Source organism: Cyprinodon variegatus, unplaced genomic scaffold, assembly GCF_000732505.1.
Source record: "Cyprinodon variegatus isolate N-32 unplaced genomic scaffold, C_variegatus-1.0 Scaffold7, whole genome shotgun sequence".
NCBI lineage: Eukaryota > Metazoa > Chordata > Actinopteri > Cyprinodontiformes > Cyprinodontidae > Cyprinodon > Cyprinodon variegatus.
In genome coordinates this window covers 1,743,154-1,763,828 of record NW_015150460.1, presented here as the reverse complement: position 1 = coordinate 1,763,828, position 20,675 = coordinate 1,743,154, and the positions used below count along the sequence as shown (strand labels likewise).

At 36.3% G+C, this 20,675-nt stretch overlaps 1 protein-coding gene across 2 annotated transcripts in view; it reads right to left on the bottom strand.

Moving 5' to 3' along the window:
• The window catches only part of LOC107085855 (ankyrin repeat and BTB/POZ domain-containing protein BTBD11-A), a 229,254-nt gene that overhangs the window by 26,065 nt on the left and 182,514 nt on the right, over positions 1–20,675 (bottom strand). For both annotated transcript variants that reach the window (XM_015376468.1, XM_015376476.1), the window contains exons 3-5: positions 6,117–6,324; positions 4,041–4,193; positions 314–479 (exon numbers count right to left, since the gene is read on the bottom strand). In XM_015376468.1, the coding sequence (XP_015231954.1) occupies positions 314–479; positions 4,041–4,193; positions 6,117–6,324 (527 nt within the window). The remainder of the gene's footprint in view (positions 1–313; positions 480–4,040; positions 4,194–6,116; positions 6,325–20,675) is intronic.

Here is a 20,675-nt window from a genome sequence, read left to right as displayed (position 1 = left end):
GAAAATGGGTCAACATCTGTCAGTACGGATGAATCCAATAACACATCTATCAGAGAAACTACCACTTATCTGGAGCTAATCTGAATACTTTATCATCCAAACCAACAAATAAGTATAAAGCATTAATTATTTAGTGCTTTGCTCACAGAGAAGAGGTGATTGCCAAGTATGTGAGCAAACATGCACTGATCTGCCATGTAACACTTGTTACAGGCTCATAATTCATTGTGCTCGAGCAGCACTGGTGTAAACAAGTGGGCTGTTAGAGCTGCAAACAGCATATACGTGTAGGAGAGCGTGTGAAGTGTCATACCTGCTCGCTCATGCTGTTAATGCCATCGGGCCCCAGCAGGTTGACGGCTTGTTTGACGAGGTCTGTCCGTCCACAGTTGAGCATCCTGAAGCCCAGATCCTGCAGGAACTTGGCCTCTGTGGAGGCTGCATCCAGCTTCCGTGCAGCACAGAAACAATCTTCAGCTCTGCAGATGAAAGCGGAAGAGACATTATTGTGACTAAGTGGGGGCTTGTCTCAGAAATAGATCTGGGGATCAGTAGGTATACATCTTCCTTTGTATGTGGTAAGAGAGGGGGAATGATTGTTGCTCAACTTTCTACATTTTAAGCCAGAAAAAATAACATTATATGCATTGAGCTGTTTACATTTAGAGACAATCCGCTCCTTTTGGACTCTGAGTTCTCAGTTTTCTGCCTTCTCCAGGTGAGGCTTCTGCTGTGACTCGTTATTTCTCTGTAATGAGTCTTAATTGATGCTGTGAACAGCTGGTGCTGATGTAGTTCCCAACAGGGTCGTAGAGGAACCTCTTCATAATATGCATCTGATTCGAACTGACAATTATATCTGGCATTTGAAAAGAGATGCTAATTGGTAACCGAACACCTTCACCGTTCTGTTATGTCTCTGCAAATGTTTGGAGTGGGAGGACTCTTAACCCATGGCTCTGTGACAAAAGAATATCTCAAAATCACTGGTGCTGTAAGAGACACATGCTGTGTTGTCTAAAAAGAAAAATAAAATAAAAGAAGACATCCTGGCAGAGATATTTAAACATAGGAGAGGACTCACTGATATTATATTAGACAATATTTCCATGGTGAACAAAACCTACAAACATACAGAGGTGGAAAGAGTACTAAAAAATTGTAATTGAGTAAAAGTATCTTTACTTTGCCTAAATTTTACTCAGAGTAAAAGTAAAATTACCCATCTCAAAATTTACTCAAGTAAAAGTACAAAATTACTTCATTTAAAATGTAATTTGAGTAAAAGTTACTTTGAGTTATTTAATGCAAAAAAGGATGAGTCATGAATCGAATTGACCGCGAGGTGTTTTAGTCGATTTCAAGGCGTATTTCAGTGGACATCCACACTTGCAAAAGATCAGCTGGGCTAAAGAACATACTTCCTCACAGCACAAGGACAGTCAGAACCTGTACCCTAAAGTGCAAACAGTTTTCAATCCTACTGTCCAACAGACAACACCATGATAGGAATAAAGAAATTTAAACTACGTTTTAAAGTTTTCAAAATGCACACAAAATTAGATTCCCAAAAGATACCAGAAATCAAACTAAAACGCAACAGGATCCCACTGTTATTAACAAGCTCCTCATTTAATAGTTTTAACTGACACTTGTTTTTACATCAATTGTTTATATGTTTGAATTGTGTAAATAAAGTGCTATTAAAAGTCAAAAGTCTTCTTCTATTTTTTAATGGCGAGTGATCAAATGGATCAGAGACAAACAAAATAAAAGGTCGATTGGTGAAAAATGAAGAAAATACCCAATTATACCCGTTTGTTCATTAAAGCACTCCTCCTAACCTTTATCTCTTTTTTACTAAACTCTATAAACAGCATACATACATCTCAGCTCTCCCTTACCACTTTCTCTTTTCTCAAAACCATGTGTTTTATTTGCTACTAGTCCTGTCTAACCACCTTAGTATTCCAAGAATTTTACAGCCCATTTAAACATTAATGTTCCATAGTTTGCTGGAAAGTCCTCTTTACTGCAAAAGAAATCTTAGCAGAAGCCAAAATCTCCCTACCTACCTATTATATATTGTATTTCATCAGATCTTTCTACAGGTTATGCATGGGATGTTTCTTTACCTGCACCAAGACTCTCAGTTGTTGTAGTGTACAGTAGCAGCCATTCAAAATCGCCATTCCCAGTTAAAGCCAGCCGAATGGCAGCTTACTCCCCTCCAACTCCCAGCCACTGGCTTGCATTTTTTTTTTTTACTCCGACTCCTCCCTTTCACTGAATTACAGAGTCTGACCAGGAGATGACACTTCTCTTTAGATCTTAATGTCCACAAATCCTGACAGAAATAATATTTTAGTGCAAAGATTGACGTTTAAAATAGAATTGTAGAGGACCAGCCAAGAGCCCATCAAGGAAAGTGGGGAAATTTTGAATGGCTACTACTGTATGTGAAGAAAAAGAAATTCACTACTTTTATCAGGCTTATTTTATAGCATCAGAGGGTTCAGCTGAGAAAGTATTTGTGCACAGAACCATAAATTCTCATGTTTCTTTTTACTAGTTACTTTAAGCTGAGCTTCTGAAGCAGGTAGGTTACATTTTTGAGAGAAAATTTGAATGTTTTAAAATCATCAAATCAACACTTCTAAGTACTGCTTTTAGTTCTTCGCCATCAGTGCTTAACACAATATTACTATACTATGGCTTTTATTATTTAAAAGTCTGAAAAGTACATTTTTGTATTCAAATTACTTTACAAAACAAACCACCTCTCACTGTGTCAATTGGAAGTATTGGGAATTAAGGAGTACCACAGGGTTCAGAGCTTAGACATTTTCTGTTTACTTTATACTGGGTTTATATATAACTGGGTAAAATGATCATAATTAGAAGCATTGGATACAGTTAAACAAGTTAGTTCAATAAACACCAATTCATCAAGTTTTTTACATTTATCTTTGACTAGTTTTTTTTTTTATCTACATAGGAAATTGCTCTCGATTATGTGCAAAAAGGTCTCAACTTCCATATTTGCAAGTATTTATTCTTGGTGTCTTTCCTGGTCTGAGATTTATAGAGTTCCAACATTTTTCTTAATCCATCCACTACGTAGGAATAATTTTTCTTGAACATGTTTATTGCAACAGCAGGGATTCAAGATAAAAGTGGCCAATGAGAATATTAGCAATGATCATACATGGTCCAAAAGGAAAGTGATGAAGAAGAAGTAGTTTTTTCCCCCATTAGATATAAGAAAATGACTACTTGATAAGATGTGAAATCTTAGCAGGTCTGCAGGTGTTAATTATGCCAAAAAGGGTATTCAGAATAGTTTTTAGAGCAAAGCAATACTGAACAAAAAGATCTCCCCTATTTGACTTCATTTTCACTTGAAACTGAAAGATTATTTACAAGAATATTCTCTTTGTTTTGTCTATTAGGCTACAATACATGTGAAAGGTATCAAGGTAAGACCAAAGCAAAACCTTAAAAAAGAATAAAATATACCGTTATTCTCCATTGTTGAAGAAGAAAATAATTTGGCTCCTATTGAATTCAGTAATTTATCATTGATTAATTCATATGCTGATGATATTCAGTTATATTTAGATGAACGTCTGGTGAATCTAATTACTTTCCAGCCACAATCAGTATGGATTTCTCTCTTGGAACTAGCTCTGCACAATATATCAAACCATAATCACAGTTCAAATAAACTTTATATGCATTGTCACAAATGAACACCTTTAGAGGATGCAATATTTGATGTATTAAGAATTTAAGCCCTAAATATACATAACATATTTTGCCATGTGGATGGACTCTATTTAGATTTTTAGTTGCCAAGATATTAAAGTTCACAGGGAAAGGCTGAGAAACTGGTTATAGTAGAAAAAATTTGATGACAAAAATTGATGTTGACAATTTTATTTTAAATAACAGTGAATTCTTAACTAATTGTACTCATAATCTGCAGTCCTACCCTTGAGTCCAACCGCTAGTTGCAGAAAGGATTCGGTGATTCTTACTTTATTTGTCGTGGTTCACAGTCCACACCGGGCAGAAGCAGCCTGGCGGCCTGTCTCACATCGTCGCTGTCTACAGAGAAGCTCCGTCTGTGTTCAGTGTGTGCGACAGCCACCCGGATCCACTCCATCAGCGGAGGCAGAACCAAGAACGGCCTGCAGAGGAGAGCAGAGCACAGTTCCCTAATGATCAGCATCAATCCTTCTAATGTCAGATCAGATTAATTATATTGAGGACAATGATTTATTTGATCAGCATGGTGTAAATAAGAACTGCACTTATTTGTGACACATGTACAAGTGATCCTTTGAGTAGATTTTCAAATATAACATTTTTAGAATCTCTCAGTTTGAAACTATCGCTATTAATTACCATTATCAGCCATTTAAGTAAGCAATAATAATGAGATTATAATTTATTGCAATACATATTACAGAATATATTCCCAATAGATGAAATCCTAGAGAGATTAAAAATCAAAGAGAGATTTAGATTTCATATTTGGCTTGTAGACTCAAATTAAAGGGAACAAAGATGTCTTTAAAGATATTAGAAAGGCAGCAACAAAAAAAAAATACTAAAATTTATTACAGGGAAAAATGAAAGCTTAAATAGATCTAGAAGCAGTAACCTTAAATTCTGCTGTTACCTAATTTTACTCAAATTGAGCAATGGACTGAGTAATTTATTCATCCTTTATGATCTATTATAAAAGTTTTTATTTCAATATAATCATTCTGAAAATAAGCCCATGCAGCGCTCTGTTTTTTATCGCTATATTTTCTCCTGCAGGACAACAAGAACCGTATTCTGCCTGTGTATTTTAATTTTTATCTTTTGGCTCTGATTCATAATAAATTGGTGTGAAATAATTCTCAAGGCTCTGCAAATTTTTTATCCAAATTTCTTCATATTTAACCCTTGAAAGCCACTGAACACTTCACATGCCTCCAGAAAATGATGGATGGAAGCAAAACAATGGTGTCCATTAAAAGTATAACTACCTTTATCCTGAATAAATTAAATGATAAGAAATAAATTCAAACATATATTCATGTGAGTGTTACAATCCACTATATATTTACACTTTTTACGGTAAAAAACCCTTTATATTAAAAAGATTATAAATTGTGGTGCAAAATCACAGCTTATCTGTTTTCAAATTCATAATTAGACAATTCCACTTCAAACAAAGACATAGATTGTTAATGTTTAGTTCCAACCAGAAATTTTTAAAACTTAAACAATTAAATTTTGCATACCTGTTAAATTAAATCTAATAACTGTAGGTAATCACTGTGTTATCCTTTCAGTGTGACCCGTCAGAGGACGATTCCTCTAAAAATGAACAACTCAAATGGGACTGAAAGGCCAGAAAGGTGAGAATATATATATATATATATATATAAAATCTCATTCAACCACAGAGTTCAGTGTGGAGTAATTCAGGTCCTTGGTACTCGTCTCCAACCTTTCAGTTGAATGCTAAATAGCATTTTGTCTCAGAGGAATAGAAAGTCTGCTGACGTGTCACTGCGCCTGACATTCCCCGCGCTCCCCAGGGTGGGCTGGACGGAGTTTTATCGTTTTCAGCAAGGAGCAAAGAAAGATGTTAGATGGATCTGTCCATCAAACTGCTCAAAGGCCCAGCCAAGTGTCAGCCCTGACCAAGCCAGGCTGTTGGAGCTTATGTCTTGACTGAGAAAGTGGAAATGTATGTTTTTACTTGTATGTCTGTAAGCGACAAAGGTAGTTTGTCAGAAAGGTTGAAAGTCCTGACATAAAAACAGAGAGAGGGGTTTGTGCTGGCTAAGCAGATTCTTTTTCTTCTCCTCTAGAAGATTGATTTGAACTATGATGACTGGTTGCAAAAGAACACATACAGTCATTATAGTATATTATACCCGAATAAGAGGGCAAAAAAAGGAGGTATATGTAAATAAAAACAAGTAAAAAAAAAACAGCTTCTTTAAAGGCATCCTTTTTTATAGGAGATAACTACCTCTTTTTCATGCAGTGTACCAAGTTTCATGTCTTCCTCTTGATTAAATTCTGTTTCTTTTAACTCTGTAGCTCACCTCTCAGTCTGTAAGGTGACTTTGGATGGCTCCACGTTGGGGTTCTCCCACTCCATCTGCGGGCAATGCATGAAGTAACACAGGGTATAGAGAGCTTCTGGTTCCCAGTGAAGCGTGGTGCTGGTCTTCTGGTGGACTGGAGTCCCATTGCTGGGGTTCTTGATGTGTAACGGCTGGAGATGATGCATTGCCCTGGAAACCAAATCACCTGCAAAACATTTAAAACAATTAGTTTGATCTCAATTAGTTATTACAATTCTGAGGAGTTGTGTTATGTCTTTGAAACAGGTTCCCTTTTAACATAAACTCTGATTCACTCTACTGATTAAACTGCAATATGCTTAGACAATTTTGAGCAGTGAATTGCTGCCTTAAAAAGCATCCTTCTCACTCAAACACAAACAGAGCTCTAGTCTTCTTCCTTATTCTCTAAAGCAGCTGTGTCAAAGAATTTTTATATTAGAACACGCTATTAAGTCTATAAAAGGTCCTGTTGCAGCTGTTTAAATGTCACTTTTAATTTCATCATGCAATTTGCAAGAGCAAACTGCTTTGGTATTACAACTTTACCCTCATTTATTCTGCAGTTTTAAGCACGTTGTATACTTTAATAGAACATATGCTTCTACTTATGATGGGATTTCCCTTTTTTGGCTGAATTTCTGGATTTTGCCCTTTGGGTCTTGCGTTCAAAACATGCTATAAGAGGTTGAAATTAAGTTAATTTGTCTAGAGTCAGTTTATAACAACAATATGACACTTTATTAACCAAGAACCTTGAAAACATACAGAAAACTGTCCAACTTATTCCGTAAAAGTTCAAAAAATATCCACTGGACTTGGTTTCCAAGATTTGAAGACGTTTCGCCACCTCTCCAGGAAGCTTTTCTAATTCAAATGTGTCCAATTTAGCTCATTAAGTGGTTCAGAATATTTTTTATTGCATAATCTGAGAATTTAGATGTCTTTCTTTTAGTTATGAGTCTGAAAAAAATGCATGCCCTATAGGGCAACACTTGCAGCCTTATAGCCACTATATTCACCAACAATATGCATCATGAAAACTAAAATTTCTCCTATATGTATACTAGCTAATGCTAGTCAGTTTAGAGCAAAGTATTGCACTTGTTATCTTTTTGATCAACTAAATCTGCTGTTCTGGAGTGTGTACAAAATAAACTGTAAACCTATTGGGCTAAATCAGTGACAGCTTGCATATATATTGAGAAATTTGGCATTAAAATATCAAACATGGAAAAAGCTAAAAATTGAAAATCAAACATTGAAAAGTCAATCATTTAAAATACAAACAAAGTTCCCTTTAAAACAGTATGATCTTATGATGATGCTGTAATTTTTATCTGCAGCATTTTTTCAATGAGAGATGATTTCAGAGTCAAGGCAGAATTTCTTCAGCTACAATGTCACTCGCACTGTTTTTCCATCGCTGCGGCTAAACTGAAGAGTCCTTCAGGATCCTTCAATTTTTTCCGGTACTCCTCGTCATCTTCCTGCAATAAACTAATGGAGGACTCCAGTTCAAGTTCTGCTGCTCAAACACAAGCAAGCAGAATAATTTTTGTATTAATTTCTTTCAGCTGTATAAAATGACAAAGTGTATCAGCTAAGTGATGACCTATATATCAAGAAGGGAACAGATGTTAACAATGGACCTTGAAGGAGCCTTTAGTTTAGCCCCGCCTCCCTCGACACAAAAACTGCCGGTGACTTCATACTTGAAGGAAAAAAATAATGCATATGGTCGACAAAATGTAAGAAAATATAAATAGAAAACCAAGTTCATGCCTGCATATTGTTTTTGCTGGGGCAAGCTGTCAAATTTCAGATTTTTTGAATCAATAAGGCTTCACAAATTTGGGTTTGAGAGAGCTGTGGCCCATTTTTATCAAAGACAAACATTTTATCACAATTTGAAGAGTCAGAAGTCTTTATTTGGGGTTGTTCATCAAGGGTACAATGGAATATTTAGCAGCTCAAAAACAATATAAAACTAAACAGTGCAGGTAAATAGTGCAATAAAAAGGACTGATATATAAAGGACTGTGCAGTTACAGAAGAAAAAATATATACAAGAACATTTACACAGAAATTTACAGAATGCACATTAGAGTATTGCACTTATAAAGTAATTATAAAAATTGCATAACGACGGTTCATGAGATTGTTGGTAGTTAAAGTGTATGTTGGGTGTTCAGGCCTATTTTCTTTCAAATAGCAGTACATTGCTTAAGCATAATATAGTTCAAGCTGTTTTAGTGCACAGTAGGGGTAAGGAAAGGGGAACGAACATTTAAAACAGAATATTCCTGCAGTTAAGAACTTATAAAATTCAACACATCCCCTGCACAGTGGCAGATATTTAGCACTAACATTCAAGGAGCCATAATTCTCTGATTTACAGTGCTTCACAGCTGTAAGTCAATCAGGTCATTAGGGATGCATTTAAGAATAACGATTAAATGACTGTAAAGAGGGAGAAATATTGCAGAGCAAGCCTGCCGGGTTTATTTCACATCAAATTTATTCCTCTATTGATCCAATTATTCATTACTGGAACTTTGGAGCTTAGATGCCCTATGAGGAATAAAAAACAATGTACAACGAAAGGGGGTAAAAAATCATTATAAAAAAATTCCAATAGAAGGAGGTCTGCCGAATATAGTAAAACAAATCAGTAAGAGGAATTGTTTTTACTGTTTTATCTATGGGATACCAGTCCACCTAAGGGCAAGGCTTGCATTCAGCTCCCTTGATATCAAAGAAGCAGTGAGACATTATATCCTTTAAGGAGGCCAAACATTTAGCTGAAATGTGAGTCTCTGAGGCTGAAAGTCATTTTTCCTGAGGAAAAATATAAGGGGTTTAAAACCAGAGATTGCTGCTCCGAGATCTGACAACATTCCTCAGAGATTTAAAAACCACACTGCACGACTGTTTCATAAATAAATGTTGGCATAATTTTTTTTTTTTAAAACAACTAAAATCAAGAGACAACAAAAAAACTGTAAAATCCCAGCTGTCCTCCTTGAGCTACAATCTGGGGAAAGTCAGAGACAACAAACAAGCTTTCTTTGGCTTCATTAATTGTTTCGGTGACTTTGATTTTGTCAGCAGGACAACGTTTGCTCTCGTATTTTTTTGCTGTAATTATCCAAGCAACGCTCCTGTGGGCTTCATGCTTCAGCTCATTTGAATTAATCACTGAGGACAGCTTACTGCCTTCATTTCTCAAAGCCAAGTCCTATTCGGGTTGGAAGGACTCAAATAGGCACAACTTTGTTCTGTTTTCCCCTGGAAAAACGTTTAGCAGGGAATCTACCCCTGGTGTCATAAAGTGTGACAAATCTACATGAAACCGTCCTATTAGGAACACAGTCCTTAAATTAGTTATAGTAAATAAAATAGTTTACATACAAGAAATGCAAAACTGGAGGTCCCTCCAAAAAAAAAGAAAATAAAAAGCAATCCACTGGACTTTGTTTCCAAGTTTGGAGACATTTCGCTTCCCATCCAGGAAGCTTTTTCAATTCAAAATGTCAGGAATAGTGTTGAGTTTGAGGCTTTAGACAGTACTGTATAATACTGTAATAAAAAGCTTCCTGGATGGGAAGTGAAATGTCTTCAAACTTTGAAACAAAGTCCACTGACCGAGAATCTTCACCAGCATACAAAACTGGAGGATAACCTGGAAAAACTACTAAATACTTTCCGCGGTCTATCCATCTATCAATACCTCCCCGACTGAAACACTGATAAACCTGGAAAGACTACAAAAAGGTTTGTGTGTTGGCATGTATAGTATCTTTTGCAACAGACCTAAGCCTCTTTCCCACTGATGTTTATTAAACATGGTCGACTTGCTCACAATCGGCATTTGGCTCCCTTCCTATTGGCAAAAAAAGCTGGTTTAACCCCTCAATGGCAGCTGCTTGCCTCTGTCCCCCCGACGCGGCATGTCTTGTGAAAACGTCAAGTTTAGCGTTGAAGATGTCAGCAGTGCGACAGAAATCAGGAAAGTAAACAATGGAGAGCAACATGTTAGGAAGCCATGGTGTAGATCTGTCCGAATTCCTCTCACGATTGTTGCTCCATTTTTATCAAATGTAAACATGGTTGTTTCGGCTCGTTAGATCAGATGGGAATGGTGCGGTGTGTTGACGTCCGTACGTTGCGTTCAATGGTGTCATGTAAATTAGCAGGTCAACCCGGGTCTGGTGTTCCCACAGCATGCTGATCAGAGCCGAGACGATTTTGATGTGGGTTGCTTGCCGGGTCGTTTGATCCAAGTAGACAAGCTTTGGTGAGCTGTTGCCACTGCCACAAAAAGCCAATTATTCCCGGGTTTAAATCGTTTTTTCTGCCAGTGGTAAAGGGGCACTACAAGCATCAGAGAGAACCTTGAGGGTATAGTTGAGCTGTATTTCATAGTTCAAACAAAACTGTATGAATACGAACTTACACAAAATACCATAAAAATGGCATATTGTTGACACCACAACTTACCAGTGGATGTCTTTTATATCTGTTTAAATCTAGTATATAAGCAGTACATGTTTGGTTCAAATACAAGTAACCAAATCATATCTAGCCTCAGCCTCTCTTAATAAATTCACAGATACAGGTTTTTTTTTTTTTTTTTTTAAGACCAATGCTGATTATTCTGACATCAGTCCAACCAATCTCCGATATGTGCTGCTGTTTTTTAAGGCCCTTTATTGGAGCAGATATTGCTTTTCTCCCTTGTGTTTACATGATAAATTTGATGCAATAAAAACAAATGTTAAAAAACTTTATTAACAAATTAAACTAATAAGTAACAGTGAAGAGCAAAGAGGGAGATGCATTGCATGTGATTCACGTGATCTCAAGTCATGGTTGATGAATGCAATTATTAATCGGTGAAAAGAAACAAATATAGGCTGATAAAGATACTTTGAAAAGAGCTAAAATTGGACCAAAATATCGGCCGGTTGATGTTTCTTTAACTCACTCATAGTTTCATTATAAAATTTTCAGGAGCCTTCAAAAAACCAACACTGATAGAAATCACATTTTTTAGCATTTGAAGTCCACTTTTAAATAATAAATAACTTAACTTAATACTTTCAACTATGAGAATTAGTCTGACCCAGTCTAGGACGGTTGATTCCTTCTGTCCTCTGACTCAAAATCAAGGCCTATCGCCACCCAGAGGACACGATGTGGTCTTCTAATCATCAGTTAGTAATACGGCCATCTCAAAGCTCTGCCTTTGGGGCACATTAGCAATTCAATGGCAAACATTAATCACAGTCAATTACAGAACATGTCATCATCAAGTCACAGAGGCAGTTACTTTTACCAGCAGTATTCAGGATGGATTTTTTTCACCTGTGGACACGGCTGATATGAAACACAAAAGAAGGTCACAGATAACCATCTGTGCTTCAATAGACATTGGATCCACTAGGATGCAGCAGACATAAAGATTTTTAGAATAATTAAATCAGAGGCTAATGGCTTATGAGTTGTGGTTTACCAAGTTGATTTAAGGACTGTTACAGGTAGAGGATGTATAGAAAATATTATCTGTGTGCTGAAGCACCAGAGGGAAGCAATGGAGGCTGAGTCACAAGAGAAGCACTGATCCATCATCTAATTTCATCTTCTTGTGCTGCGATCATAGAAACATGACACATTGTTTGTTGAGTAAAAAACAAAATCCAACAAGGAAAGAAGGCATTAGATGAAATAAGAGAACAAAAACAAGGAAGTGAGAGAACAAATATATTTTCTTCCTGTGGAAGTGACATGATGTTTCATTTGTGTTAATGCACCAACCGTTAGGGCAACATTTGATGCCCAGCTCACAATATTGCACTGACCAAACCATCAAGGAGAAAAAAAGGGCAAAGACAACAAAGAATCTCTGTGAGGACAGATAAATCAATTAGCAGAGCTGCTTGTCAGACAGAAGCATTGCTATTTACCCTTTCTAGAAACCAAAGGTACGGAAGGCAAAATGTCCATGTTAGATGTTTCTGGGAAGAGAATTCTACACTGTTACAAAAAGATTCAATGAACGTCACTGGGATTTTATATACTAGACCATCAGAAATAAGAAAATAATTGCAAAATGGAGGACAAGTATGTTTCACTACTTTTTCCACCAAAAAAAGCCTTTTATGTGAAATGATTTGCAGTATTTTCTAGACCCATTAAGTCAACACTTTACAGACCCACCTTTGGCCTCAACTAGTGTTAAAATGGTCTTTTATTTTGTTATCTGCACTTTTTTTTTATATTCTGCTGTGAATTTTGTTTGGTTTTATTCAAGGCATGTTGTGCAAGTCAATTCATTTTATTTAATTTTTGCTTTGTGAATGTTTGTAGGAGTCCAGGTCATTGTCCACCACTCAGCCCAAGCTAGGGATGCTAAAATGGAATAATACAGGTGCACTCCATCAGACACAAAGGTGTGAGAGAAAATGGGGGTGGAGATGAAAGGCTGTTTGCCCTTTTTTCAAAAATAGCACCACTGGGCTACACTATAGCTGAAGTACCTTTGTCTATATCCTTTTTACATCTCTTAGGACGTACATCTTTCAAAATTACTCTCAAACAAAATAAATGAGTAAACAAAACTTATGAAGTCAATCTATCTATCTAACAATCCTCTGAGGCATCTAAAGAGAAGTCATATTTTAAGGCTATAGGAGAAAGTGTATTTTATTTTTACCAGAAAAAAAAGAGGCAGTAAATAAACACATCCTGAACTTTTATAAGATTAAAAATCTGAAAATGATGTGTCTTTCTCCACCTAACAAAAAGCTGCATATTAAATTTGAATATCCATCCATCTATTTTCTGTCACGCTTATCCCAAGCAGGGTCGTAAGGCGTGCTGGTGCCTATCTCCATCTGCATACGGCCGAGAGGCGGGGTACACCCTGGACAGGTCGATCGCAGGGCAACAATTTGAATAGTTTAGCAGAATATATTATGACTACAAACTATAATCTTTAGAAGCCTGTTTCAGTTTCAGATGTTTCTCCTATAAAGACACAAAAAGGCTCCAATAACAACAGCAGGACATTTGGAACATGGCGCTTATAAAGGATACTTGAACTCAGCAGCGTCTTGACACCATCTGTTTCACTGCAGCCTCGAATCACAAACGGAGGCAGAATAATTCAAATATTGCTTTGTTTTCTACCTCCTATGTTCAAAACCTCCAGTAAATTCTGCCTAAAATAAGCGATTAGCATCCTGTGATGTAAGACGGTGTAAGCTTGTGTACAGTAGCTCGGCAGAGATCATCACAAGTGCTCTTTTTTGGTCATTAGCTCCAGTTTACTGCAGCAGGCCATTGATGACACTGAACAAAGGAAAGCCCAAAGCACCAGAATAGCCCAATTCACTGGTTAAAACAGATATGATGGTTTATCAGAAAAGGGCTCAGGGATCCACAAAATGAGCGTATTCATTTACAACTATAGCGGGGGGAATAATACAGGGCACAGTTTGAAAATGACCTGTTTTACTTCGAAAACGCCTGGGAAATAGCATGAACGTTGTCTCATTGTTGTTGTTTTTTTAAGGAAGAAAAGATTATGTGATTCTCTTGCTTAGACTATTGTCGTAATTTTCTGCAGCGCACTGAAAGAACTTTCCAAATGGATTCACCTTTATTTCCCTAATAATGACTCATTTAGATGCTTGAATGCCTCCTCTTAAACCTACTGTAGCTCTCATGGGAGAGTATCCCTGCATAATAAACAACTCTTATATGTGTGGTTTTTATTATCCACTGTGCAAAATAAGAGGAGCTTATCATGTTTCATTTTAATGTGCCAGAAATATGCCAGAAATATTCAGGCCGGTACTAAACCAGCGACATTTTAAAAATGCATATATTTTCTGCAGAACTGACTGGACAAACAACTCCTTAAAAATATATAAAGGTAGATTGACTCCGAGAATAACAAACAAAGCAAATCCAACAACCTCATATTAATAAATTACAACCGTACATGCTTATAAGGACAGATACTCTGCTAAATGTTTATACGTTTTACTGCATGTAACTTTGCACATTTGCACGTTTGTTACTTAAGTAAAGTCAACAAAAATAACAGCTAATATTTCTGTTCTAATTATGTTTGATTATATTTAACTGAAAACATCTTCATGTTGGAGCACAGTCTGAATATATAACAATGAAGTTATTGATACACTTGTTTTTTGTTTGTTTTTTGTTTGTTTACAGTGTCCTGTCTGGTGATGTGGCAATAAGAATAATTGTCTTGATCCCAAAAAGAGCCCAACAGATTTTACTTTCACAAGTGGAGCAGTACGGCTATCGCCATAGTGTTCCGCTTGTTTCATTCATTCAAATTGCTTTATTATAATTATGCAGGGAGTTTTACAGATTATATGGACACTACAATGTAAGTAGAACAGGAAAGGAAAAACAGAAAAAGGGAGAAAAGATGAAAGAAAGAGGAGATAAAAAGGAGATAATGATAAAACATTTTCAATCTGCTTTATCACCTGCAAAGAGATGTACAAAGAACAGCACAACCAACGGACATGGTACGAGAAATACAATAAAGTAACACCTGAAATATAACTAGTATTATTTAATCTGACATGTATTCTGTGTTACCTGAAGATAAGAATATGGGCTTTCTGCGTGGAAGTGAATCTCTAAGCATATGGAACTAAGCACCTGTAGTTTTTAGAAATTATTGATAAGCTTGTTTTTAAGGTTTTGGATTCTGTGTAACAGAACATATTAGAACCTAACTGGAGGAAATATTTATTTAAATGTTCCTCACAAAATAGTTAATGTATTTAATCTTGTTTACTTAGCATATGAGCTTATCAAAAGATATTGAAAAGTGTTTTTTTTTTAAATCCATACCATTAACTAAGGAAAATCACTTTTATTTTAGGAATGGTAGACCTTCTTCAATTAGCAGCTGTCAACTCTGCATGTCCTTAGCTGAGTGAAAGCTTAGCTAATGACGCAAAAATCCCATAAATTTATGTGGAGATTCATGCAAGAACGTATCGTGTGCCTGACTACCTAAACTTTTGTGTGGACAACAGCATCCCTACAAGAGCAGTGACAAACTTGGAGTGTTTAGGGAGATAAGACAGGATGAAACCACATAACATAAGGAAGTAAATGATCTAATGCTGGTGTGATACTTGGCAAATCAGACTAGTTACAAATTGAGCAAAAAAAAAGCAAAAGACAAATGACAAACCAAGAAAAGTAGATAAATCGATGTATTGTTTTATTACTCTAAAACCTCTATTAGCCACCTGCCTCCATTCTGAAACACTCTATTAGTGAGTCTGTATTAACTCTGGGAGAGCTGAGGCTGTCTATTTATCTGCAGCAGAGTGCAAAGTGAGTGTTAAACACAGATAAATTCAGCCTGTCCTCTGGTACCTGGAGCCGATGAGAGAGGCTGGGTTGAGTATCTCTTTTCTCACCTGACAGGCACAAGGGCAATAATCGCTAATGGAAAACATGGAGCGCTGGGTGTTTACCTTCTCCAAAGGGGTGCATTGCACAAAATAAAGGCCTGGATTCAGAAATCTAAGACGTTCAGCGGGAAGAAATCCAACACAATCACACAAGAGCAGTGATTAAGCATTAAGGCTTCTGACTTCAGACAGAACAATGGCTTCATTTAACAACTAAGCAAGCTGGTTCCCTAAAAAATCTATATCCCAATTGAAAAAAATTTCAATAATCTAGAGGAACAAATGTGCATCATCACTTTAATAAATTTGATTTGGATTTGCAGCTTAATCAGCATTTCAGTCGCATTCCATCACTTTCCTGTTTGATTGCTTTCTGCTCTTGTATTCAGGTCATTCTTTAGGTGATTGTATAGGTCACTGCTGCAAAATTTCATTCTCTTGGAGAGTGAGCCACATCAGTCCTGGGTATTCATTCACTCCAACCTTCTCTATTCCTCCACTACACACAAATTCTTGAATTTGGCTGGAGAACAACCTCCTTCACTGACTCAGAGGCGCATCACTATAGATGCATTGCAATATCGCAATTGAAAAGACTGGATTTACCACAAAACTGGCATCATATAGAGGCAAACTTGCTTTTGCTTAGTTCTGTGATGACGTTTTGGCAACACGAGTCCTCGTCAATTCTGTCGGCTAGGAGTAGAGCTATCCGTATTTAGAGCGCTGATATTTAAGCAGCACACAGGTCCATCCTCCTAAGCACATTGCATACCAGATGCCAATCAATGACCAAGCCTTTGTCCACCTTGGTCGTGAATTTATGATCATGAGTATGCTTATGTAATTTCTTTGGAATGAGATCCATGTCTGAATTTTAGATGCTTTTAAGCTGAGACTACACTGGAAAAAAAATCGAAATCTAGATAAGTAATTTTTTTCGTGCATTTGTTCTTGGATTGAGGAGGTAAAACAGACATTTTGCCAATGGAACAAGACAATTTAACCTAAAAAAATAAGAAAACACAATTGCATTGTCTTATTTCAAGTGCATATTATCTAATTATCTTATTTTAAGAGTAATACTACTCATTCCATTGGCAAACTACCTTATTTACCTTCTCAAATTAAGGGTAAATACAAGTATTTTAGGAAATTTTTACTTATTTCTAGATCATTTTTCCAGTGTACAAAACCTTCCCTTCTGTTTAGGGATGGTTTTCCCTTTTAACAAGGGATTGTGTGAGGGATTTCTTTTGAGTCAATGCAATCAGCTGGTTTTCCCTAGATAGAAAACTTTGAACCAAACTGACTGTATGATCTGGTTGGATTATCTCTGTAAAGCGCCTTCAGATGGCGTGTTGTAAATTGGCGCTATATAAATAAGCTGGATTTAATTGAACAAAGATGGGTTCCTCACCCCCTCTTTCAAACCATCTGCCCTCTCTGTCCAGAATCTCCAGAAGCATTTTGGTCATCAAAGGTATGCTAATCTTGCCTTGAACTGCTGGCTCTCCTGTACTGCACCATGTGTTTATGTGGCTGTTGTTTGGTTTCTCTAATATAGGGATCCAAACAGTCCATGCTGCATTAGCTACAACGCTCAGCTTTGGTTTAGCTTTTCTGTCTTTGGGATGAACAGGTTTTTGTCTGAGTGTATTGTTGGGTTTGGAATTCACTGCTTTATTTTTCTTACAGAAAATCCTTCTGAATTTCACAAAATGTTCTGACACATATGGAGTTAGAGTGTTTTGGGGTCTCTTGGTTTTATCCTCAGTGTTAGGTGCACTGTTGTTCCTTCTGATTCCTCTGCAGTTCTTCTCTGCAAATGAATGAATATTGTCAGGCCAGTAACTCAGGGTTTTGATCGCATAAAGTTTATGTTTCAGTGGGAGATTTATGAAACCATGGGCATTTAAACTTGCAAACAATTTTGCTTATTGTTGTTTACTTGCAATGTTCCTTCTAATGCTTTTACTCACTACAAACCTACACAAAACCATACATTTTATTACATATTACATTTTATTTATTATGTTGATAATTAAAAAGTGGATTCAGACAGAGGGTTAACTTGTTAACTGTCATATCCCATCTTGTGATTCTTAAATGTGAGAGGAAGAAATAGTCTAATTTTATTTTGATGAGATAAAATGTAGTCATTTTATTTAAGGTATTTGAGGCTGCTCTCAATCACAAAAAACTTGGGGATCCTGACAGTAGCCAATCATAAAGCTGTAGGGCAGATTTTTGCAAAGCCGACACTTATAAGTCTAAGGTTTGCTGGTGTTCTAGCTTTTCAACTTTTTGAAGAATCACAAACTGACCACTGATGTCATGAATGTAAGTGGTGGTGGTTAAAGTTTTTAGATTTATGTAAGCCAGGAGGTCACAATGTGCAACGGATTGATAACATCTAGAAATGACTCCCTTGGTAAGTGTGTCTATAGCTGCTTGTCCCTCTTCCTATCAAAGAAATTAGTATTCTACCTGTGGCCATCTGATCACTTGCCATTTTTAATCAGTGTTTACTCCCTCCAATAACTAATGAACACAAATAAGAGTGACATGCTACCATAGACTCATTTTTCTGTTCAGTTCTTCTCTGCAAATGAAGTGGGAGATGTGGGTCAAAATACAGATATTGAATCAGAATCAGAATCAGAAATACTTTAATAATCCCAGAGGGAAATTACTTTTGTTACACGCTCCAGTTACAGTTTTACATGAAATATACACACATCCAACTATACAATATAATAAAGATAAACAATAAGAATAAAAAGAGATAAAATATATACACATATAGCTCTTCTGTATATATATCTGTACGTATATCTATGCATATGTAAAAACTAAATCCAAATAAAGTGAAAAGTCCAAGTAAAGTGATATTGGTTTGTTTGTGTAGGTTTCTGGTAAACTTAAGTGTCAGGATTCCCATTGTTCTTAGTGTGCAGAGCACAGTCCAGAAAGGTCAACATGTTATTCTTGGAATTATCTCTAGTGAACCTTATCTTTCTTTTTCTGCTTGGATTTAATGTATCATAGGAAATAGTTTGTGTGGCACAAATTCAAACCTTATATTATGATACATTTTGTTGAATAGTTCAATAGACTTTCTCAGTCCTTTATGCTAAACTTTGGCCTATAGCTTACACACTCACACCTAAGGAGAATTTAGAGAAGCCAGTTAAACTAACATTCATGTTTTTGGACTGTGGGAGGAAGCCGGAGTACCCAGAGAGAACCCACACATGCACAGAGAGAACATGCAAACTCCATGCACTGCAAAAAACATCTAGAATTAAGTAAAAGATGTCTTAAATTAAGTGTATTTACCCTTAATTTGAGCAGCCAAATGAGATGATCTGCCAATGGAATGAGTATGTTTACTCCTAAAATAAGATAATTAGATAATATACACTTGAAATAAGAAAAAGCAATAGTTTTTTTCTTATTTTAAATATAAATTGTCTTGTTCCATTGGCAAAGTGTCTCACTTACCTCCTCAATTCAGGAAAAAATGCACTTAATTTGAGCAAAAATTACTTATTTAGATTTCTATTTTTTGCAGTGTGCAAGTGCTACCCTTTGTGCAGCTCAGCGTCGAGCAGCAAAATTTCAAATTTTCCAACTCCAGCATCTGCTGATTGTGAAATGTTGAACATTTGGGCAAAGTTTCCAGGGGAAAAACGGTGCTTGAAGTTTGTCATTTTTTTAGTAAAGGCAGCAAACATTGCTACCTAAAAGCTTGATCAGAAGCTACAGCAAACATTTCATTCTGCAAAATGTGAATGTTTTAATGTGAACAAAACGTTATCTCTGAAAGGTTTAATGTCCCTCATCCTAGCCAAAGCAGGACACAATTAAACATAGCATACTACACATCTAATCAACAAGTGTTTTAGTTTTAGTTTTTTCATTTTAAGTGGGCCAAAGCACTTAAATTAAAAGTAAAAAATTAAATAAAAACTAATGGAAATTGCTGCTTTAATCTCTTGGTATGTGTCTCAGTGTGCACATTTGATGCTGCTCACAGTGGTACTCAGTATACTCAGGGTGCTTATGTGTATGCTCAGACACATTGAAAACTAAAGGCAACATTAATTGTGAATAGAAGGATGTTCAGATAAGCATTCATGTAAATACTTATCTAGATCAAGTTGTTAATAGCCGTGTTTCTATTTATTATCAAATAGTTTATTTTTGCCACATATCAATGTGTCATATTTACAGCAAAAGCTTTGGCGGGGAAGCAAAACTGGTCTGTGCATGACCAGTGACTATTAGCATGTGTTGCTGAGCCTGTAGCCTAATCAATGAGTTCAGTAATATCACATCCATAGAAAGCACCTTCTGTGACTCCATCCTGGGAGGTCAGAAGACAAATAAACGTATTATTTGGTATTCAGCAAAAACAGAAATAATTCTTCTGTATGTTTTTCTTTAGGGAAATTTGATCTCTGGTTCTAAATAAACCATGCTGCCTAAAAATGCACATGCAGCATATAAACTGCTCCATGTAAACACTACAATCTGTTTATTTTTTTTGTCTTTGAGTCCAAGTACATTTCATTCAATTTTCTAATTTTGTTCATGTAAACGCAGAGACAGACAAACATTCATGCATATTCTCTATATACATTCCTTTCAGTCGGTTTCAAGCATTTGGCATGCAAATATGAGTGATTATGTTACAGAAATCAAAGCACAGTTTGAAACTAAAGCACGCTTTCTTTGGATTATTAATGCCATAATTTGCAGTCTCATTGATTCTGTACCAGTGGAAAACTTGTATGGTGGTGTGTGGGAGATTTGTGTGTATATACCACACCAATATACCAATGCACATCAGCAATATGTTTTGCTGATTTATCAGAGATTTCCAAACAGATCGATGGTAACTCAGTTTACCTCCTTATTCTGGCTATCACTGGAAAATATGCGAGGTAAACATTCCAGACTGCTAGTTTTAATAGTGCATCGTCCCTTCTTATGCCACTGTAACAAATGGTTGAAAAGCAACAATGTTAGAAATATAACAGCAACCAAGCTG